Source organism: Schistocerca americana, chromosome 6 (genome assembly GCF_021461395.2).
Source record: "Schistocerca americana isolate TAMUIC-IGC-003095 chromosome 6, iqSchAmer2.1, whole genome shotgun sequence".
In the NCBI taxonomy this organism is placed as follows: Eukaryota; Metazoa; Arthropoda; class Insecta; order Orthoptera; family Acrididae; genus Schistocerca; species Schistocerca americana.
The window spans coordinates 638215449-638237330 of NC_060124.1; the positions used below are offsets into that span (position 1 = coordinate 638215449).

Here is a 21882-nt window from a genome sequence, read left to right on the forward strand (position 1 = left end):
GTTTCATGATCAATGTGAGGGTCCAAAGGATTCAGTAAACCTGCACTGGTGAATCGGAGTCTATTACTGGTCTCCCAGGAGACGCTCAAACTACAAACTCATAGACGTTTCACTGTTTCTGTACTTAAGTCGTAAATGTGCCATTAGTATTCAATCCCAATGCAATTTCTGTGTTACACGGTCACTGTGAAAGTCCAAGGGATACAGTGATCCTGCACTGGTGCATTGGAATATAATACTGGTCTGCCACGAGTAGCTCAAAACACAAACTCTTAGAAGATTCACTCTTCTTGTACTTAAGTTGGCATTGTGTTATTTGTATTCAATCCCCACGCAGTTTGTGATTTCATGGTCAATGTTACGATCCAAGGGATACAGTAAATCTGCACTGGTGCATCGGAATCTATCACTGGTCTCCCAGGAGCCGCTCAAATCACAAAGTCTTAGAAGATTCACTCTTCTTGTACTTAAGTTGGCATTGTGCCATTTTTATTCAGTCACGATGCAATTTCTGTGTTTCACGGTCAATATGAAAGTCCAAGGGGTACAGTAAACCTGCACTGGTGCATCGGAATCTAATACTGGTCTACCAGTTGACGCCCACATCACAAACTCTTAGATGATTCACTCTTCTTGTACTTAAGTCTGCATTGTGCCATTTGTATTCAATCCCGATGCAATTTCTGTGTTTCGTGGTCAATGTGAAAGACCAAGGGATACAGTAAACCTTCATTGGTGCATCGGAGTCTAATACTGGTCTCCCAGGAGAAACTCAAAGCACAAACTCTTAGAAGATTCACTCCTAATGTACTTAAGACGGCATTGTGCATTTTGTATTCAATCCCGATCGAATTTCTGTGTTTCATGGTCAATGTGAAGGTATAAAGGATACAGTAAACCTGCACTGGTGCATCGGAATCTAATACTGGTCTCCCAGGAGCCGCTGGAAGCACAAACTCTTAGAAGATTCACTCTTCTTGTACTTAACTTGGCATTGTGTGTTTTGTATTCAATCCCGATGCAATCTCTGTTTTTCACGGTCAATGTCCTGCAAAGTAGTGTTCCACGGCCTGCACAATCTAGAGACCTGTCCCACAAATCCACCCACCACCTCCTACAGCAGTCCAGTCGCAGGCATCTCCCACCATATAAAAGGCACGATCATGTGCAAAAGCAACCTGTTAAAAATCAGCTATGCTGCAATTACCATACAATTTTCCATGTAGGGATGACAAGTAACCAACTGTTCACTCGCAGTAATGTCTAGCACCAAACTGTGGCAAACCACAGACTTGACATTGCAGTTGCCAAGAGGCTGTACACCACTTCAACAACTGCTTTACTATACATACCATTTGGATATTCCCTTCCAGTGCAAGTTTCTCTGAACTACACAGGTGGAAATTGTCTCTCCAGCACATCTAGTGCCATCCACTTGACCTAAACCTCTGCTAATTTGTTTCCCACTGTATCACTTTACCTTTTCCCTTCTCTCTTCTGTACCCACCAATCTTTTCCCATTCAGACCATGTACTGTCTTCTCCAATCACTCTGCCCCCCCACCCCCAGCAGCTACTGCGGGTGTGTACATTTGGCTGTTTGTGTGGTTTCCAAACTAAACCATGTTCATTTTAGATATGTTAGATCCATATACTTTACCTGAAACTAATTCTCTGAGGTACTGAGACTACTGCTTCCTGGCTCAGGGTTTCTATTTTCAGCTAACACAGTAGTATTGTCTACAAACAAAAGTGTATGGGACAGGATATTTACCAGTGAATCATTCACACTGGACACCAAAAAGACTGTTGTGGGGCATGTAGACAACCCCTGAGATGGTTCACCAAGGCTGTGTGACTGCAGGAGCAGACAGCAAAAACTCTACACAAAAGATGGTCCAGCACGTCTCAGAGCTTACAGTCAAAAATTATCAGGCAAGGTGTCCATATTATGCAAATTAACGTAGGATTAACAAGTGACAAATGCAGTTACCAAAGCAAATTAAATGATGAGCATGCCATCAGTATTATAGCTCTAAAGGAAATGCATTTAGGTGATAATTCAGCAGCTACATGCAAGATTACGCAATATAAAGCAATATCAATACTCCTCTCAATTGTTAGGTGCATCCACAATAAATGAAAAAAGAAACAGCTCTTGGATTATGTTGGCTTAAGCAGTCAGAAAATTAGTGATGTAGAAGTAATTAGGATAAAACTCAAAGGCCTGGTTATTACATCAGTCCATAAATCACCTAACGGAAAGTGTCTGACACTAGTCTTACACACAGCAACTAGACAGCACGTATATGTTTAAGATTTTAATTCCAAAACACAACCTGGAGATACATAAATAGAGACAAAAATAGAGAACCATTGTTCGAATGGATCAACACACAAGAAATTATCTAAGTTTGATGCCAAGGAATTTAAAAAGTTTTGGGCAGGCAGATGGAAACTGATACAAAACCTGACCCATCCATCTTTTCCACTGATGAGAACAAATTACCACTGAATCACTCAATAGTAGTACCTAAACATTTTTCAAGGTGTGTACATTGGCTCACAAAAGTTATCATTGGTGCTGAAATATCAGTTACAAAATACATTGATAAACCCTCATGGAAATTTGAAAAAGCTAACTCGATACAATACACCCAGGAAGTGGAGAGCAACCCACACTGGACACCTCAAAAGTCAGAACATTGGGAATTATTGTAGATGTAGCTAAATGGAATATCTGAAGGGAAGTAACAAAATAATGTGTACTAGGTTGGGACAAACCTGCCCAAGTCCTCTACAAAGGATACCAAGTGTCTAAATAATGTTTTGATAACATTTTGTATTTAAAAATATGTGTGTGTATAAATTGTTCATGTTGATGTAAATTTGACAATTTAAGAAATGGTCATGCTTACGAACAATGTAAGAAATAGGTGTTATGTAAAAACCAGTGTGCTTTTGTTTGAAACGAAAATGGCTGTGGCGCACGGAAGAGGTGCGAAAGGCGAATTGGCGTGCTACCTTGAGCAAGTTCGGGAAGTAAGTCACACAGTCTGAAGGCAGCAGTGATTGAGGTAACTCCTTTGTGGAGCAGAAGCTTTGCCTGCAAATTTTCATAAAAATGCCTCGGTTGAAGACTGCAAACAGCTTACAGTATAGCTGCGAGTTGTTGACCTACTGTATGTAAAACTGAATGAAGCCAAGAAGAGAAATTGAGCCCATACAGCAAGAAACTTGCAGGCCGTAGTGTGGGTAGTGTAGCCATCATAACTGTTCACCACACCCAAGCCTACAGCCACCAGATAAGATTTTTTTCTATTTTTGCCTTTGTACAGCATGAACCATTAATTTAAACTGTGTTTTAATAATCATTCTTGAACTTTACGGAAACTGGCTCACCCTGTTATTTCATCCTAATCATACATCTGTATAGGGTTCCTTCCTGGTGTTTGATTAATCCGAGTGTCCTGTTTTACAGACTTATGAAGTGCCAAGTTAATATAAAGAGGCACCATTTAAATTGCTTTAGTGTAAATAATAAAAATGTTTTCTTAACTATTGCAAAGTGTTATGGTTTGCTTACATAAAATTCAATCAGAGTGAAGCCAAGTTACTAGAACCTGTTAGATGGCTACACAGAATTAGTTCAAAGAATAACAGGTTTTGAAAGTAAATTCCACCAAGAAAGAGGTTTTCTTTAAGTGAAATGTTCAGTTAAAAAGTGTGTGCTTTAGTGTCTAAGTATTTAAGTTTCTTGATTATGGAAAGTGCTTTTCTAAAGGTAGTCCCCCCCACCCCGGCTAATTTTTTTTACCTTCCTTGAAGTTATCTACTGGGCTTTTTCTTTTTTAAAAACATAATGTATAAAGATGTAGCCCAAAATTGTTTAAGTGGGGTAATTTATTTGAAGAGCCAAACTAAACAGTAGCAAGAAAGTAGGCAAAATTCACATTTCTGCTTCTCCAATACTTCACTATTTCATTGCCAGGATAGGTTGGTGACCATTAAGTACATGTTTTAAACCACTAAATGAACTTGGAAATGAGTTTTCCTAGCTTCAGTATATTATTATTCATACTGTGTTCCTATCTAGCCACTGGGTAAGATCTTAGGAAAAGAAGTGAATAGTCCAATTTACTTATCCATTAGACGCAACACACGGTAAATCCTGTAAGAAGGATAACTCTATTGATTATCTTTTCCTGTAAACAGGACTATCCTTCGATAGTGTATTTTATTTTAAAACTAAACTAAATTTTAGTAAGAGGGTTATACGTGGCAACATAGAGACAGGGTTTCTGTTATTTACGTAAAAGCATACTAATATCATAATGGTAGTGTTATAAGGTCCTATTAATGTGTGGTCATGACATTTGTTAAATGTCTCACCACATTTCTATTGAAACTATTTACTCTTCTTGTAAATAACACCTATGACAATTTTATACAAATGTCCACTAAGACTTTGCTTGTCAACTTTCATTTAGGTAACAGCGATCTTTTAGATGTATTTAAATCAGTACTGTTAAGAAATACTGACTAGCTTTATTTTCAAGAATCTCAAGTTTAAGTTATACATACTGTTATCCTCCAATAAGAATCATTGGCCGATTCTTCATCTTTGACAGGTTCATCATGCCTGCAATGCAAAACATTATCTTTTGTATTAACAGATGAAATCCAACTTTTTAAATTTAATAAATGCTTATACAAACATAAAGTTTCTTCAAAAAATGTATTTATGACAACTTCCTGTCACAGATAATTTTCACTGAATGTTGCAACCCAGTTATAATGCTGATGAGAAGCAAATGTTGATCTTTTCCCTCTCTTCCTTCACCATCTGTTTTGTTCACCTTGACATATTTCTACCAAACAGACTACCCCAATGGATCCACTGCTTATATTTAACACACAGTAAATTCAGTGCAAATATTTCCTTAACACAGGATGTGCATTGACGAGCTTGAATTAATCAGAAAAATATAAACAGATACTAACCGTTCCACAGCTCTTACAAAATACTTGCATTAAGTAATCATCAAAGCTACTTTTTGTACAGCAAGAGGACTAAAAGTCAAAATGGTGCTACATGCTACAGGCAGTGCAATACAATATATTTTACTCATTGCTACAGCAATAAATGTACTTATAAAAATATTCAGACTTAGACTATAATCAAATACAGAGAGAGAAAATATTCTAACTAAAGAGATATAGCAGCCATAGGCAGAAACAAATAAAAAAACTGATACTAATCTTAGCTTTGAGGACCAAAAGTTTCTTCATCTGGAAAACACAAAAAGAGAAATGAGACTGTTCAAGAATTAAGGATGAAAATTCAGGATCTTGAGTCAAGGAAGATGGACATGATGAAATTCAGTTGCGAAAGAGCAGCAGATGATGTAATTTTAAATGCTGAGAAATAAGATCTCTTCAAGAGGAGCCACCAAAAGGTCAAATAAGTGAAGAACAAGCTGAAAATACCGGTAAATGGGCTAAAATGGCGGCAAATAGATAAAGGAAACAGAAAGGAAGTGCTGAAGAACAGGCAACCAAACAACAACAACAACAACAACAACAATAATAACAGCACATTGTAGCAATATATAATAGCAGTCCCACAACATCTGGAGGAAGATTTTCCACTAACAGAACAATAAATTCATGAAGCCATCAAATCTTCCAAAACTTCAAAGCAACAAATGAAGACTCCACTACAGCAAAATTATTGAAATAGTCAGAACACACAAATGATCTACAACTGCTGTTTGAGAACATTTGGAAAGCTGAAGAGATTATGGAAAGCATTAATCCACAGCTATGAAAAAAAGGGGACACTCAAAATGTCAACAATGGCAGAGATGCCTCACTTCTGCCAGTGGTATACAAAATATTATCAAAAATTCTCTGGACAGAGTTGTAGAAACTTTAGACAAATAACTGGGAGAATCTCGAGGAGCTCTAGAAAGGGAAGACCCTGCACAGAGCAGATGTTTATTAGAAAATCGATAATCCTCCACAGACTGCTAATCACCAAACCTATAATAGTATCATGTATTGGTTTCAAGAAAACTTTTGATTTGGTAGGCAGAGAAATTATAGGTAAAATCATCAAAGAATTTTGTATTAAAGCAAACATAATCCTCAAAACACTAGCAAATAGGATGACTGAAGCTAAATTTATGGGAGAAGTATCTCAACCATTTGAAATAAAAACTGGTGTTAGACAAGGGGACAGTTTATCACCTTTACTGTAACACTGCATTCTAGAAAAAATAGAAAGTATCTGGAATTTGGAGAAAAAAAAATTACAAAATTGAACCAATAATTTTAGGACGAATAACAAATGGAATTAAGGTAAACTGCCTGGCTTCTGCAGATGATTCTGATATACTTTCAAAAAATCTGACAGACAGTTATTGAAAGAAATCTTTTGGAAGAAATAGCAAAGAGAGCTGGTCCCAAAATTTCAGCCGAAAAAACAACATTGATGACAATTTCAAACAATGCATCAACATTCTTAGAAAAACAAAAATGTAAAATAGCATTAGGAAGTAAATTTAAATATATTGGACAAACTGTACAACAAAATGGACTAGAAGAATTAACAGTAGACGCAAGAGTCAGCAAACTGGAGAGAGCAAATCGTTTTATAAAGGATATTTACAACAAGAAATGTACAACTAAAAAAACAAAACTAAAACACTATCCCACAGTGGTATGACCAGGATGTTTATATGGATGAGGATGCCTAATGATGAACTATAAGCTGGACAGAACAGAGGTTCCTCAAAGGAGCATTATTAGAAAATAATGGTTGCAATACAAGCTACAGATGGCTGGAAAATGAGAAGTAATGAGGAGATCTACAAAAATTTTAAGAAAATATCAGAAGTAATGGCTAAAAGAAGATTAATTTTTTTTTAGAGACCTCTACTGAATGAGTAGTTCTGGAAGAAGGACTCAATGATAGCATGGATTACAGAAATAAGAAAGAAACAACATCAAACAATCAGAAATAATAGAAAGAAACCTTTTTACAGATAAAATACTGAATTTAAAAGGATCATCACCTCTCCAAGATCAAAATTAATTTCATCCCTCTCAATAAGACCGTGAAAACCGGAAATAAAATTCATAAATATGATATTGCGAAGCTCAAAATCAATCAAAACATATTGGAACAATGCCACCAGTAACTGACAGTTGAATCCCATAAATGGGCAGACATTGCCTCCATGATCCAACAAGCAGCTAATACTACAATCCTGACAGCTAAAAAGAGGAATCATACATGGTGGAATGAGGTTTGTGGTGAGGTGGTGGCCCAAACAGCAAGTGCATGGAAAAAGTGGAATTCTACCAGGAGTCCTGATGATTTTGATGTATTCCATGAAGTTCGAAAATATGCAGCCAGAACTCTATGAAGGTCTAAGCAATTGCATGAGAAACAGCAGTTAGAATAGATCGATCAGTGTTTCCAGATAAACAATGTCAGAGACTTCTATCAGGCGTTCAAATCGAATTTGAAAGGATACCAAGCCCCTAGTTTTTGTTTTAGAGACGAAAATGGAAAGCTCAGTGTTGTGCACATAGTTCCACATATTCGGCGCGTACACAAATTTCCCACTAGAGTGCGCCCCGCTAAGCAAAACAGCGCAGGCGCAGCGCTCGTCCATCTCCGCACTATGAGATGGCGCTGCCATAGAGACGGACCAAATTCTGCTTCCGCCGATCCGCGTATTAATATGTAACGCAGCCAATGAGATTGCTGCTAACATAGAACATTTTCTCCTCGCGCATCACACTCGCGCAGTGATACATGAACGTGCGAGGTATTATAACGAGTGTAAAGACCTTCGATCAGTCAGTCTGCATTTGTCTGCACCAGTCTGTATGAGTCTGCATTAGTCTGTACCAGTCTGCATTAGTCTGTACCAGTCCGTCGAGTTCTACAATTGTCTGTACCAGTCCATAGTCAAGATTCAGTCTGCGCCTGATAAGATTACCATATTCCTGTACATAGCCATGAAGATAAATGTATAGACACTTTTGTCAAGTATCTGAAATATATGTGAGAATAAGATTAACGTACCAATCCCAAAGAACTTCAGATTGTCAATTGTAAATAGCATCCAGAACCAAGTTAAGTAATTTTTATATTTGTTATTATTTTAGTAAATGTGTGTGAAAATTAATCAAATTCTGTTTAAAGTTGGTCACCGTCAATCTGCTACTCTAAGCGTGCAAGTGGCATTTCTATCATCTGACCGAATGGCAGAAGATAAACACACCATGATAAGACCACGAGACATACTGCTGACACTCGCTTACTTCGTTAGAGCAACAAGTCAAATAATCTGATGGTGTGTGTACTGAAGGTCTTACAGTATGCACACCACACTCGGCCTGACCAACAAAGAAAACTGCAAGATCATGTCTCGTTACTTTGAAAACCTACTTAATTGTGATGAACCGAAAGAAAGATTCCCTGCATGTGCCCCAATCCACAAACTACCCCTAATCTCCATCTAGTAAAGAGGAGACCAAAGAGATCATCAACAACTTTAAGAATAATAAGGCAGCTGGAGAGGATTCAATAGTGGTGGAACTACTGAAGCTGGCAAATAATGAAACTCTAGATATACTAGTCCAACTTTTTGAGGAGATCTGGAGAGCTGGGATGATACCAACTGAATGGCAGTCAGCTTTAATCCATCGTCTACACAAAAAAGGTGATAAATAGAATGTCAGTAACTATAGGGGTACCTCATTAGTATCTGTTCCACATAAGATTCTCTCCAAAGTGATACAGAATAGAATAGAAGGTCATTGTAACCAACTGATTGGGGACTATCAAGCTGGTTTCCGAAAGGGCAATTCTTGCGCAGAACAGATCTTTAACCTGAAGAACATCATCAGGTCCAAAAAACTGGAAGAAATAACTATGTGGTCATGTCTGTTGATTTTCAAAAAGTATATGACTCCATCGACTGACAGGCATTAATGAATATTTTGGAAAAGTTTGGGATGGATAATACCTCAAGAAAGCTGATCAAACAAACTCTTACTAACACAGTGTCAAAAATTAAATTTATGGGTGAGGTATCTGAACCCTTTACAATCAGAACGGACATAAGACGAGGAGATGGACTATCCCTCTCCTTTTCAATTGTGTCTTGGAAAAGGTCACTCGAGAGTGGAGAAAGTTATTAGCCCAAGAAGAAACAAATGAAGAGTGGTTCAGACTTGGTCCTAAGAACAAAGGGGTGTGCATTGACTGCTTAGATTTTGTGGCTGACCTGGCCATTTTTGCTAACAACAAAGAGTCAGCAGTCAACAAGATAAATAGGCTGTCAGAAATTGCTGAAAAAAGTTAGACTCCAGATCTCTATTCAAAAGACAAAATATATAACGAACATCTGTAACGGACCTGAATGGATGATAACCAACCTGGGAAAAAATCAGATGAGTTAAGAATTTCAGGTATCTCGGTGAAGTCATCCACCAGGAGAATGGATTAAAAGAAGAAGCAATTGCCAGGATGAGGAAGTTAGACCAAGCATACCAACTGACAAAGAATACTTATAACAAAAAGTCTATGAGTATGTGGGCCAAGTTCCAACATAATAATACAGTTGTAAAACCTGAGGGCTTATAAGCATCCAAAACTTTGACCACGAATAGACAAGGTCAAGCTGAGCGGCTGGAAAAGCGTGAGTGTAGGATATTAAGGAAAATCCTAAGGTAATAGATGGGTCGATGGACAATGGCGAATGAGAGCAAATGAGGAATCGTGCAGCAAGACAGAACCTATCACAGCATCCATTACAAAGAAATGATTGTTATTTTATGGTCATCTCATGAAAATGGACGGTGATCGACTATCAAAAAGAATACAGAGTTTCATCCTATCTAAGAAAACGACGCCGAGATGGTTCAAAGAATGTGAAAAAGATCTTAAGCAGATTGGTATCTCAGAGAGAAATTCCTGAAAGGAACAAATTTAGAAGATTGGTGACCAACTACCAAGGTTTTAACATGGCATCAACATCCGAAAGACAGTGAGGACCCTTATCTGAAGGGCATAAAAAGGTACTTCTTAGAGGGGCTCAGAAGATACTGGCAGGAAGTCAAAGCTGGAGCAAGAACAAGACCTGGGCACTACAGTGAAGTCGGTTGTTACCACGCAGTCCATAAAGACTCACCTCGATAAAAAAAAAAAAAAATAAAAATAAAAGGCTTTCGATGCAGAAGAAATAGGGGATTGAGAACAACACGAATAGAATAAAGGGGGAAAAACATGAGGAGGAGATGGACGAGTACTGGAAAAACAGGAGACGACAAGGGAAGAAGAAGAAGTGAAGTTATTACATGATGAGAGATGGTGATTGAATTTGATTTGATTCAGTTTTCGTTACATACACCGAAAAAATGAGATGATTCTCAAGGGTGTGGAACATGTCAGAATGTATAACACAAAACATTTTAATATAATGAATACTACCCTGATCATTTGTCATGAGATTGTCAAAATAGGTGAATACAATACAGTAAACTGGAGAAGCTAATATTTACAGAATTAATACGCTCTCAGAATGAAATATTGTTGTTGTTGTTGTTGTTGTGGTCTTCAGTCCTGAGACTGGTTTGATGCAGCTCTCCATGCTACTCTATCCTGTGCAACCTTCTTCATCTCCCAGTACCTACTGCAACCTACATCCTTCTGAATCTGCTCAGTGTATTCATCTCTTGGTCTCCCTCTATGATTTTTACCCTCCACGCTGCCCTCCAATACTAAATTGGTGACCCCTTGATGCCTCAGAACATGTCCTACCAACCGATCCCTTCTTCTGGTCAAGTTGTGCCACAAACTTCTCTTCTCCCCAATCCTATTCAATACTTCCTCATTAGTTATGTGATCTACCCATCTAATCTTCAGCATTCTTCTGTAGCACCACATTTCGAAAGCTTCTATTCTCTTCTTGTCCAAACTATTTATCGTCCATGTTTCACTTCCATACATGGCTACACTCCATACGAATACTTTCAGAAATGACTTCCTGACACTTAAATCTATACTGGATGTTAACAAATTTCTCTTCTTCAGAAACGCTTTCCTTGCCATTGCCAGCCTACATTTTATATCCTCTCTACTTCGACCATCATCAGTTATTTTGCTCCCCAAATAGCAAAACTCCTTTACTACTTTAAGTGCCTCATTTCCTAATCTAATTCCCTCAGCATCACCCGACTTAATTAGACTACATTCCATTATCCTTGTTTTGCTTTTGTTGATGTTCATCTTATATCCTCCTTTCAAGACACTGTCCATTCCATTCAACTGCTCTTCCAAGTCCTTTGCTGTCTCTGACAGAATTACAATGTCATCGGCGAACCTCAAAGTTTTTATTTCTTCTCCATGAATTTTAATACCTACCCCGAATTTTTCTTTTGTTTCCTTTACTACTTGCTCAATATACAGATTGAACAACATCGGGGAGAGGCTACAACCCTGTCTTACTCCCTTCCCAACCACTGCTTCCCTTTCATGTCCCTTGACTCTTATAACTGCCATCTGGTTTCTGTACAAATTGTAAATAGCCTTTCGCTCCCTGTATTTTACCCCTGACACCTTTAGAATTTGAAAGAGAGTATTCCAGTCAACATTGTCAAAAGCTTTCTCTAAGTCTACAAATGCTAGAAACATAGGTTTGCCTTTCCTTAATCTTTCTTCTAAGATAAGTCGTAAGGTCAGTATTGCCTCACGTGTTCCAGTGTTTCTACGGAATCCAAACTGATCTTCCCCGAGGTTGGCTTCTACTAGTTTTTCCATTCGTCTGTAAAGAATTCGTGTTAGTATTTTGCAGCTGTGACTTATTAAGCTGATAGTTCGGTAATTTTCACATCTGTCAACACCTGCTTTCTTTGGGATTGGAATTATTATATTCTTCTTGAAGTCTGAGGGTATTTCGCCTGTTTCATACATCTTGCTCACCAGATGGTAGAGTTTTGTCAGGACTGGCTCTCCCACGGCCGTCAGTAGTTCCAATGGAATATTGTCTACTCCGGGGGCCTTGTTTCGACTCAGGTCTTTCAGTGCTCTGTCAAACTCTTCACGCAGTATCATATCTCCCATTTCATCTTCATCTACATCCTCTTCCATTTCCATAATATTGTCCTCAAGTACATCGCCCTTGTATAGACCCTCTATATACTCCTTCCACCTTTCTGCTTTCCCTTCTTTGCTTAGAACTGGGTTTCCATCTGAGGTCTTGATATTCATACAAGTCGTTCTCTTATCTCCAAAGGCCTCTTTAATTTTCCTGTAGGTGGTATCTATCTTACCCCTAGTGAGATAGGCCTCTACATCCTTACATTTGTCCTCTAGCCATCCCTGCTTAGCCATTTTGCACTTCCTGTCGATCTCATTTTTGAGATGTTTGTATTCCTTTTTGCCTGTTTCACTTACTGCATTTTTATATTTTCTCCTTTAATCAATTAAATTCAATATTTCTTCTGTTACCCAAGGATTTCTACTAGCTCTCGTCTTTTTACCTACTTGATCCTCTGCTGCCTTCACTACTTCATCCCTCAAAGCTACCCATTCTTCTTCTACTGTATTTATTTCCCCCATTTCTGTCAATTGCTCCCTTATGCTCTCCCTGAATCTCTGTACAACCTCTGGTTCTTTTAGTTTATCCAGGTCCCATCTCCTTAAATTCCCACCCTTTTGCAGTTTCTTCAGTTTTAATCTACAGGCCATAACCAATAGATTGTGGTCAGAGTCCACATCTGCCCCTGGAAATGTCTTACAATTTAAAACCTGGTTCCTAAATCTCTGTCTTACCATTATATAATCTATCTGATACCTTTTAGTATCGCCAGGGTTCTTCCATGTATACAATCTTCTTTCATGATTCTTAAACCAAGTGTTAGTTATGATTATGTTGTGCTCTGTGCAAAATTCGACCAGGCGGCTTCCTCTTTCATTTCTGTCCCCCAATCCATATTCACCTACTATGTTTCCTTCTCTCCCTTTTCCTACACTCGAATTCCAGTCACCCATGACTATTAAATTTTCGTCTCCCTTCACAATCTGAATAATTTCTTTTATTTCATCATACATTTCTTCAGTTTCTTCGTCATCTGCAGAGCTAGTTGGCATATAAACTTGTACTACTGTAGTAGGCGTGGGCTTCGTATCTATCTTGGCCACAATAATGCGTTCACTATGCTGTTTGTAGTAGCTTACCCGCATTCCTATTATCCTATTCATTATTAAACCTACTCCTGCATTGCCCCTATTTGATTTTGTGTTTATAACCCTGTAGTCACCTGACCAGAAGTCTTGTTCCTCCTGCCACCGAACTTCACTAATTCCCACTATATCTAACTTCAACCTATCCATTTCCCTTTTTAAATTTTCTAACCTACCTGCCCGATTAAGGGATCTGACATTCCACGCTCCGATCCGTAGAACGCCAGTTTTCTTTCTCCTGATAACGACATCCTCTTGCGTAGTCCCCGCCCGGAGATCCGAATGGGGGACTATTTTACCTCCGGAATATTTTACCCAAGAGGACGCCATCATCATGTAATCATACAGTAAAGCTGCATGCCCTCGGGAAAAATTACGGCTGTAGTTTCCCCTTGCTTTCAGCCGTTCGCAGTACCAGCACAGCAAGGCTGTTTTGGTTATTGTTACAAGGCCAGATCAGTCAATCATCCAGACTGTTGCCCTTGCAACTACTGAAAAGGCTGCTGCCCCTCTTCAGGAACCACACGTTTGTCTGGCCTCTCAAGAGATACCCCTCCATTGTGGTTGCACCTACGGTACGGCTATCTGTATCGCTGAGGCACGCAACCCTCTCCACCAATGGCAAGGTCCATGGTTCATGGGGGGGGGGGGGGGGGGGGGGGGGGGGGGGGGAAACATTGTTATGCACTATTAATAAATTTATGTTATGCACTATTAATAAATTTAGCATACACAAAATACCTAATATTGACTGTTGCAACCAAGTACTGTCAAAACTTAAATCTAACATATTTTTACTTACGCTGGCCTAACAGTCTCTGTTAGGATATTCATCTGTAGAGTAGAAGGCATTGCCTATCAAAAAGTCATTCAAACTCTGTTTAAACTGTGCTTTATCTGAAACCAAGTTTTTAATGGTTGCTGGTAATTTATTGAAAATGTGTGTTCCTGAATATTGGGCCCCCTTTTGGACCAACATAAGTGATTTTAGGTCTTTATGTAGATTGTTCTTATTCCTAGTATTGATAATATGTATTGAGCTATTTGTTGGAAATATAGATATATAACTTGCATCAAATTTCATTAAGGAGTAAGTATACTGAGAAGCCATGGTTGGAATTCAAAGTTCCTCGAATAGGTTCTACACGATGTTCTTCAAAGACTGGTCCCAGATACTCCATTGCACCATTCACCGAACCTGATAACCCCGAGCCGTCAGTAACAAAAATTAAGTCTTGCTTAAGAGATTTACAGCACTACATGCACTTGTTACCAAAGTCTCATTTACTTTTAGAGCTATCTGTTCCACTTCCTTTTTGGCCCCACTTCTCTCTGTCTCCACTATATCCCATACAGTTCTTATTTTGTTGCCCGATACAATTATCTTTTTCTCTTAATAAAGCTACTTCGATTTCTGGATTACTTGATTCAATATTTTGCAGTATTCTTTGCAATGCATTACAATTCTAATATCAGAAATGTTCCTAGGTAGTAGATACAGTCTCCTTTTTGCCCCACATGATATCTTTATTCCTTGTGTAATCCATGGTTTATCTTTTGACTTCTGTGTGATCTGAGTTACCTTTAGGGGAAAACAATTTTCAAAAGAGGAGGTAACTTTATTAATAAATGCTTTGTATTTTCCATTTGAGTCAGGTAAACATCTCTCCAGTTCATGTCTTTGAGCAATTTCCTGAATTCCTCAATTTCTGGCTTATTTATTATCCTCCTGTACTCAGATTTAATATTTTTTTATCCTGACAAGTTTCAACATTTAACACAAGATGCTGCACGTCGTGATCAGATAGTCCATTTACTATTGGTTTTGTGATATGACTTTTTTCCCCTAGATTTGTTCATAAAGATATTATCAATAGCAGTCTCAGAGCATTTACATATCCTAGCTGCAAAGTTCACAGTAGGAACTAAATTGAATGATAGTGTTAAAAACACCAGCAACCACTATTTCCTCTTTTTTTTTTTTACACAAGCTATTCCTTTCGCTTTGTGAAATGAAGCACTGCCTAGTTCCAAAACACAGGACTACTATGACAAGGTGAAATGTTCTCAGAGTGCTACATGTATGATAGTAAATGTAATCCGCACTATAGTTGTTTTCTGAGTAGTTATGCTGTGTGTGTTTCATTCAATCAGATGAAATGGAATAAAATCATCAATTTATTTATTTTGGCTCTTTATCACCAAGATACATTCAATGTTGGTTGAGGTTTATCTTTTGAATTCACTCCAGTGTAGATTGTCAAAATTTTATCAGTTGTCAAAGTACTTGTAACACAGTTTCCGAATTTACTGCCATCCAGGAAAGTCTCCCACTCAAATTATTCTCAGAGACTGAGAGCTGGCTGAAACCCAGAGTAGAAAGCTCTCACATATTTAGTGATTAATGGAATATATATCGGAAAGGCAGGTTAGACACTGTAGGAGAGGGAGTGTCCATTGTCTCTACTGAGGTCAAAGCTGATTGTGACAGTGAAGTTACCTGGTTGCCTATAACAAGTCTATGTGAAATCACGTTAATTAATGGATGTTTTAATCATCCACCCGGTTCTGCTATGACAGTTTTGGAGCCATTCAAAGAAAGTCTACAGACAGTAGCACGTAAATACCTAGATCATGCAATGCTAGTTGGAGGTTAATTTAGCCTACTGAGTATAGATAGTAGCCTATGGCTTTATTTCAGGGGGTGCAGTCAATCTTGTGAAGCACTTTTGAATGTGGTTTTCGAAAATTGTCTTGAGCACCTAGTTTGGCACGCCACATGCAATGGAAATATCTTAGACCTTGTAGTTACAAACAGCCCAGATATCATCAATGACTTCAGCATAGAGATGGGGATTAATAATCATGATAACATCATAATAACTAAGACTACAAAAATTAATAAATCAGTCAAGAAGGCTAGGAAAATGTTCATGCCAGAAAGAGCAGATAAGCAGATGTTAGCATCTCACTTAGACAGAACTGACATCACTTAGTTCCATTAAGATGGACGTAGAGAGATTATGGTCAAAGCTTAAATAGATCGTGAATTGCACTCTCAACAAGTCTGTACCTAGTAAACGAATTATGGATGCAAAAGAGCCACTGTGGTTTAACAATGAAATTCAGAAAATACTGAGGAAGGAAAAGCTACTGCACTCTTAGTTCAAAAGAGAATGCCAAATGCCAACAAGGAAAGGTTACTACCACTGTCATACCTCAGCAAAAGATCTGGCTGAGAAGCAGGGGAAATTATTGTCCTATGTAAAATCGCTAAGTGAGTCAAAGTTTTCCATCAAGTCACTTGACCAGTCTGGTGTGGCAGTAGGAGATAAATGTTTTAAATTTTGCATTCCAGAAATCATTCATGCAAGAGAATCATATAAACATACCGTCATTTGACAATAGCACAAAGACACCTAACAACAATCACCACAAGAGGTCAGCGCTAGCACAAGTTGTTCACATGATATTCGTTGGACTGTTGCCTGTAAACACATGCCATGTCAGTGCTCTTGGAAGAGAGCTGTGGCAGTGACACGGCTCTGTTGTTGTTCCTGTGTAGTGATCTGCAATGACGGGACGGTACAGGGGGGGGGTCAAGATTCAAGCAGTAATTAAGAACTTCATAAAGAAAGGTATGAAAGCGAAGGACATTCATGCCGATTTCCAGAATACACCAGGGGACTCTGCTCCTTTGTCTTCAACTGTTGCCAAGTGGATAAATGAATTTAAATTTGGTCAGGAGAGCTTAGATGATGATCATCCATGAATAGGTCAGCCAAGATGTGTCACTACTCTAGAAATCATTGCAAAAGTGCGCATAATGATCAAGGAGGATCACCAATTTAGAGGGCATGAAATTGCTCACGCTTGCCAGATGTATCTGAAAGGTATTCACAAGATGGGTGCCGCGACTCTTGACGCTGGGTCAAAAACGCATGAGAATGGACATATCACAACAATGTTTGGCCTGTTTTAGGAGAAACAAACAAGATCTTTTGTGCTGGTTTGTGACCACGAAGAAACTTTGTTTTACTACTATACCCCAGAGACAAAGCAACAATCAAAGCAGTGGAAACATGCTGAATCTCTGCCGCCAAACTCCTTCAGCGGGGAAGGACTTGGCGTCAGTGTTCTGGGATGCGCCACCAAATTCCTTCAGCGGGGAAGATCATGGCATCAGTGTTCTGGGATGAGAAGGGGATTCTGTTTGTACATTGTCTCCCCACTGGGCAAACAATTACTGGAGAATACTATGCTAACCTTCTGGACAAATTATAACAAAAGGTATGCGAAAAAGGCCAGGTTTAATAAGGAAGAAAGTCATCTAGCATCAAGCCAATGCACGCTCACACGCGTGTGCCATCGCCATGGTAAAATTACACAAACTAAGGTATGAATTGTTGCCACACGTGCCTCTTCCCTAAACTGAAAATTTTTCTTTGTGGATGAAGATTCACTTAAATGAAGAATTGGTAGCCTGAATTGATAACTATTTTGTAGGCCTGGAGGAAAATCATTGTCGAGATGGGATCAAGGTATTGGAACACTGTTGGACCAAGTGAATTAATCTACAAGCAGGGTACATTGAAAAACAAAAAAGTTTCAGTGACATAAGTACTTTTTTTCTATTCTGTTTCAAGAACTTTTCAAACCACCCTCGTAAGCATCCCTGACACCTGAAATAATTAAAAACAAATAAGTCGCCAGTTGCAGATGGAATCTCAATTTGGTTTTACAAAGAGTGCTATATGGCACTGGACCCTTACTTAGCTTGTATTTATTGTGAATCTCTCACCCAGCAGAAAGACCTAAGCAACTGGGGAAAAAAATACAGAGGCGTCTCCTGTAAATACGAAGGGCGAAAGAACAGACCTACGAAATTACAGACCAATCCGTAACATCAGTTTGCTGCAGAATTCTTGTACATATTCTGGGTTTGAATCTAATCAGTTTCATGGTGACCAATAAGTTTATGTCCACAAATTAGTACAAAGCATCACTCATGGGCAACTCAGCATGCTCTTTTGTCATACGACGTCTGTTCAAAAAATTCCAGAACTTTGTCCACAAAATTTTCTATGCTTATCTTTTAGTTACTATGGATTGTCTCCTTCGAAATACTCTCCTCCACAATTGATACACTGCTCCCAATATCATTTCCACTTCCAGGAGCAGTCTTGACACACCTCTTGCTGGGTCGCATAAAGTGCCGTCTACGAATTTTCTTTTATCTCATCTACCATTGCAAAACTTCATCCTTTTCAACTTTGGAAATAAAAAGAAGTCTGCAGGGGTCATACTATTCTCACATGGAACATCTCATTCTCTTTTGTGAGATCCAAAAAGTTTTTTTGGTTTTGACTCATGAGCCGTGGAATGAACTTGGCGGCAACACAATGCATTCCAAGATGCTGTGTCATTTCATAACATGATCCAATTGAAATGTTACATTCTTCTACAATCTCTCGGACAGTGAATCTTCGACTGGCACACACAATTTCGTTGACGTTCCTGACACAAGCGTCATCAGGGGACATCTAAGAGCGTCCTGAACAAGGATCATTTTTGACTTTTGTAAAGCCATTTTTAAAACGTGTGAATAATACGTAACACCGAGTATGGCTTAAGCACTCATTGCTATAGGCTCCCTGCATCATTTGGTGTGTCTCTGTAAAGGTTTTCTTGAGTTTCACGGAAAATTTAATGCAGATGCATTGCTCCTCTAACTTTGCCATCAAAAATTCACAAACCCAGATTCCATATTTCTTGATTTCCGAGAAGCATTTGACATAGTGCCTCACTGCAGACTTTTAACAAAGGTACAAGCACATGGAATAGGTTCCCAGACATGTGAGTGGCTCAAAGACTTCTGAAGTAATAGAACCCACTACATTATCCCGACGGTGAGTGTCCATCAGTGACTAGGGTATCATTAGGATCGTTCCAGGGATGTGTGCTAGGAGCGCTATTACTCATATTTTCTATGTGCATAACTGATCTGATGGACAAAGTGGACAGTAATCTATGGTTGTTTGCTGATGATGATGTGGTGTATGGAAGGTGTCATTGTTGAGTGATTTAGGAGGATAAAAGATGACTTGGACAAAGTTCCCAGTTGGTGCAATAAATGACAGCTAACCCTAAATGTAGAAAAATATAAGTTACTGCAAATGAGTTGGAAAAACAAATCCATAATGCCAGAATCCTGCATTAGTAGTGTCATGAATGAAGAAGTCATATTGTTTCAATATCTGGACATAACTTTGCAATGTGATATGAAATGGAACAAACTTGTGAGGGTCATGGTAGGGAAGGTGAATAATCATCTTTCGTTTGTTGGGTGGATTTTACTAGTGTGGCTCAGCTGTGATGGACATCACATATAGGGTGCTAGTGTGATCTCTTCTTGAGTACAGTTTGAGTGTCTGGGATGCGCAAGGGGTCAAATTAAAGCAGACATTGAGGTATTTCAGAGGCAGGATACTAGATTTGTTAACAGTAGGTTGAAACAACAACATACAAGTATTATGGAGATGTTTCTGGAACTCAAATGGGAATCCCTGGAGGGATTTTGAGGAACACTGTGCTGACTGCAGAACAATTCTGCTTGCACCAACATACATTACGCATAGGGACCACGAAGATAAGAGACGACAAATTAGGACTCATAGAGAGGCATATAGACATTCACTTTTTCCCCACTCGATTGGCAGATGGAACGGGAAAGGAACTGACTACAGTCGAATTAAAATTACTTGATAGATGGCACTTCAAACGCCAATAAGAGTTGTCAGCGTCACACTTGAACTGTCTGGTGTTGCCAAAATCCACCAAAATTGGCCAGTCACTTCCAATTCCTGGTACAGCATTCTTTCTTGATGTATTTGTATCCCGAATTATGAGCCCGACACTTTTATTATGTATTTCATGACACATGATAACTACACCAAAAACAACACACATTAACAATGCTAATGAAAGACACATATTTCATTCATAGCACTAACCAAACACTACTGAATAAATCAGCACAAGGTGTAATTCAGTATCATACTTATAGTTATCATATTCACAGAGATCATCTTACATTAGATAAGCTTTTCACTACACTGCGTGAAACTGAAATTTTTAAGGTTGCAATTCATAGTTGGAACTGGGTCACTACATTCACATATATAAATACTTCATGCAGTGCTGTGGCATAGCACAATGGTTGGCAGATTAATCTAATGTGTAGCATGTCGTAGGTTTGAATCTCATCAATGTAGCAAAATTTTTAATTCTAAATCTAACCAAATGAGTGTGATTATTATTTTCATTCAATTAATTGGTTTAAATGTATTTTTTTATTTTTAATACTTCGCTGCATCATTTTTCATCATTGTTTTGCCTGTTCTATTTGGTCTTATTTTTCATCTTGTCATTATTTCTTCATTTGGAATCTGTCTCAGTCATCTATAATCCACGACTAAGGGCCCACATGGACTGTTCACTGGTTTCAAACATGGCAGCATGTGCAGCTAGTTTAAGGATAGTTACAGGTAACAAATGACACGGAGAAATTTCAATTTGCTTTCAGCCCTGAAATTGAGTTTTTGTTGTCTTGAGTTTACCCTTAAGGGTTAGCTTTAATCGCCATGAACAAAGCGATAATGATATTAGTACTGCTGCAGACTGTTGACCACAATTTTCTCAGCTGGGTTAGGACACAAGTTTACAGTCAGGGATACAAAACGCGTTGTCTGCCCCAGTTCAGTCACTGGTCACTTTAAATCAATAGTCAACAGAGTATCCAACATTTCTGACATACCTTGCACCAGCCACTAGAAAAATTGCTCTGTGTTAAACATTTAACATAATTTGTGAAGTGAGCCGCTTGTTTGTTGTCACCTGTAACCAAACGGTAGCTGGTAGCCAATGTGGCAACATTGTTGCAGCAAGTGATTGATGTCAACTATCAAGTAATTTTATTCAGACTATTGTAGTGAGACAGGGTACCTTCAGCCATGCACCATATGCTGGCTAGTGGAGTATGTATGTAGATGTGGAATCAGTCTTTCCTTCTCATCCCATCTGGAAAGTCTCCCCTGATCTGCAGTTCTGGGTAACTTTCTCAAAATCTAACCTTTTTCCTAGACCTATCCTTCACCCCTCTTCCTTCCACTTCAACCCTTCTGCCTGAAGAATGAGCTATTGGCTCTGAAAGCTCGCCTAATTATAATCTTCTTTTATGTGTGTGTTCTGCCGCCACTTAGCGAGTAGATTGTTTATCTATCCAATTCAATTATCATGTAATCAAAAGCTGCATTTAACACGCCAAGTCTCTTTTACCAATCATTTTTAATATGTCCTACAGAATGTGCTGTCTATCCTGTCCTTTTTTGAGATTACTGTTTTGCTGTACTTTTCTACAGGCATCATCTTGCTTATTAGGAGTCAGTTCATTCATGTTGTTGTTGTTGTGGTCTTCAGTCCTGAGACTGGTTTGATGCAGCTCTCCATGCTACTCTATCCTGTGCGAGCTTCTTCATCTCCCAGTACCTCCTGCAACCTACATCCTTCTGAATCTGCTTAGTGTATTCATCTCTTGGTCTCCCTCTACGATTTTTA

General features: G+C 38.6%; 1 protein-coding gene across 1 annotated transcript in view; it reads right to left on the reverse strand.

Annotated features, from left to right (window-relative positions):
* Positions 1-4585: 4585 nt before the first annotated feature.
* LOC124620355 (molybdenum cofactor biosynthesis protein 1-like) overlaps positions 4586-21882 on the reverse strand; it is a 66107-nt gene continuing 48810 nt past the window's right edge. The window contains exon 7 of the mRNA XM_047147028.1: positions 4586-4641. Coding sequence (XP_047002984.1) covers positions 4586-4641 — 56 coding nt within the window. The remainder of the gene's footprint in view (positions 4642-21882) is intronic.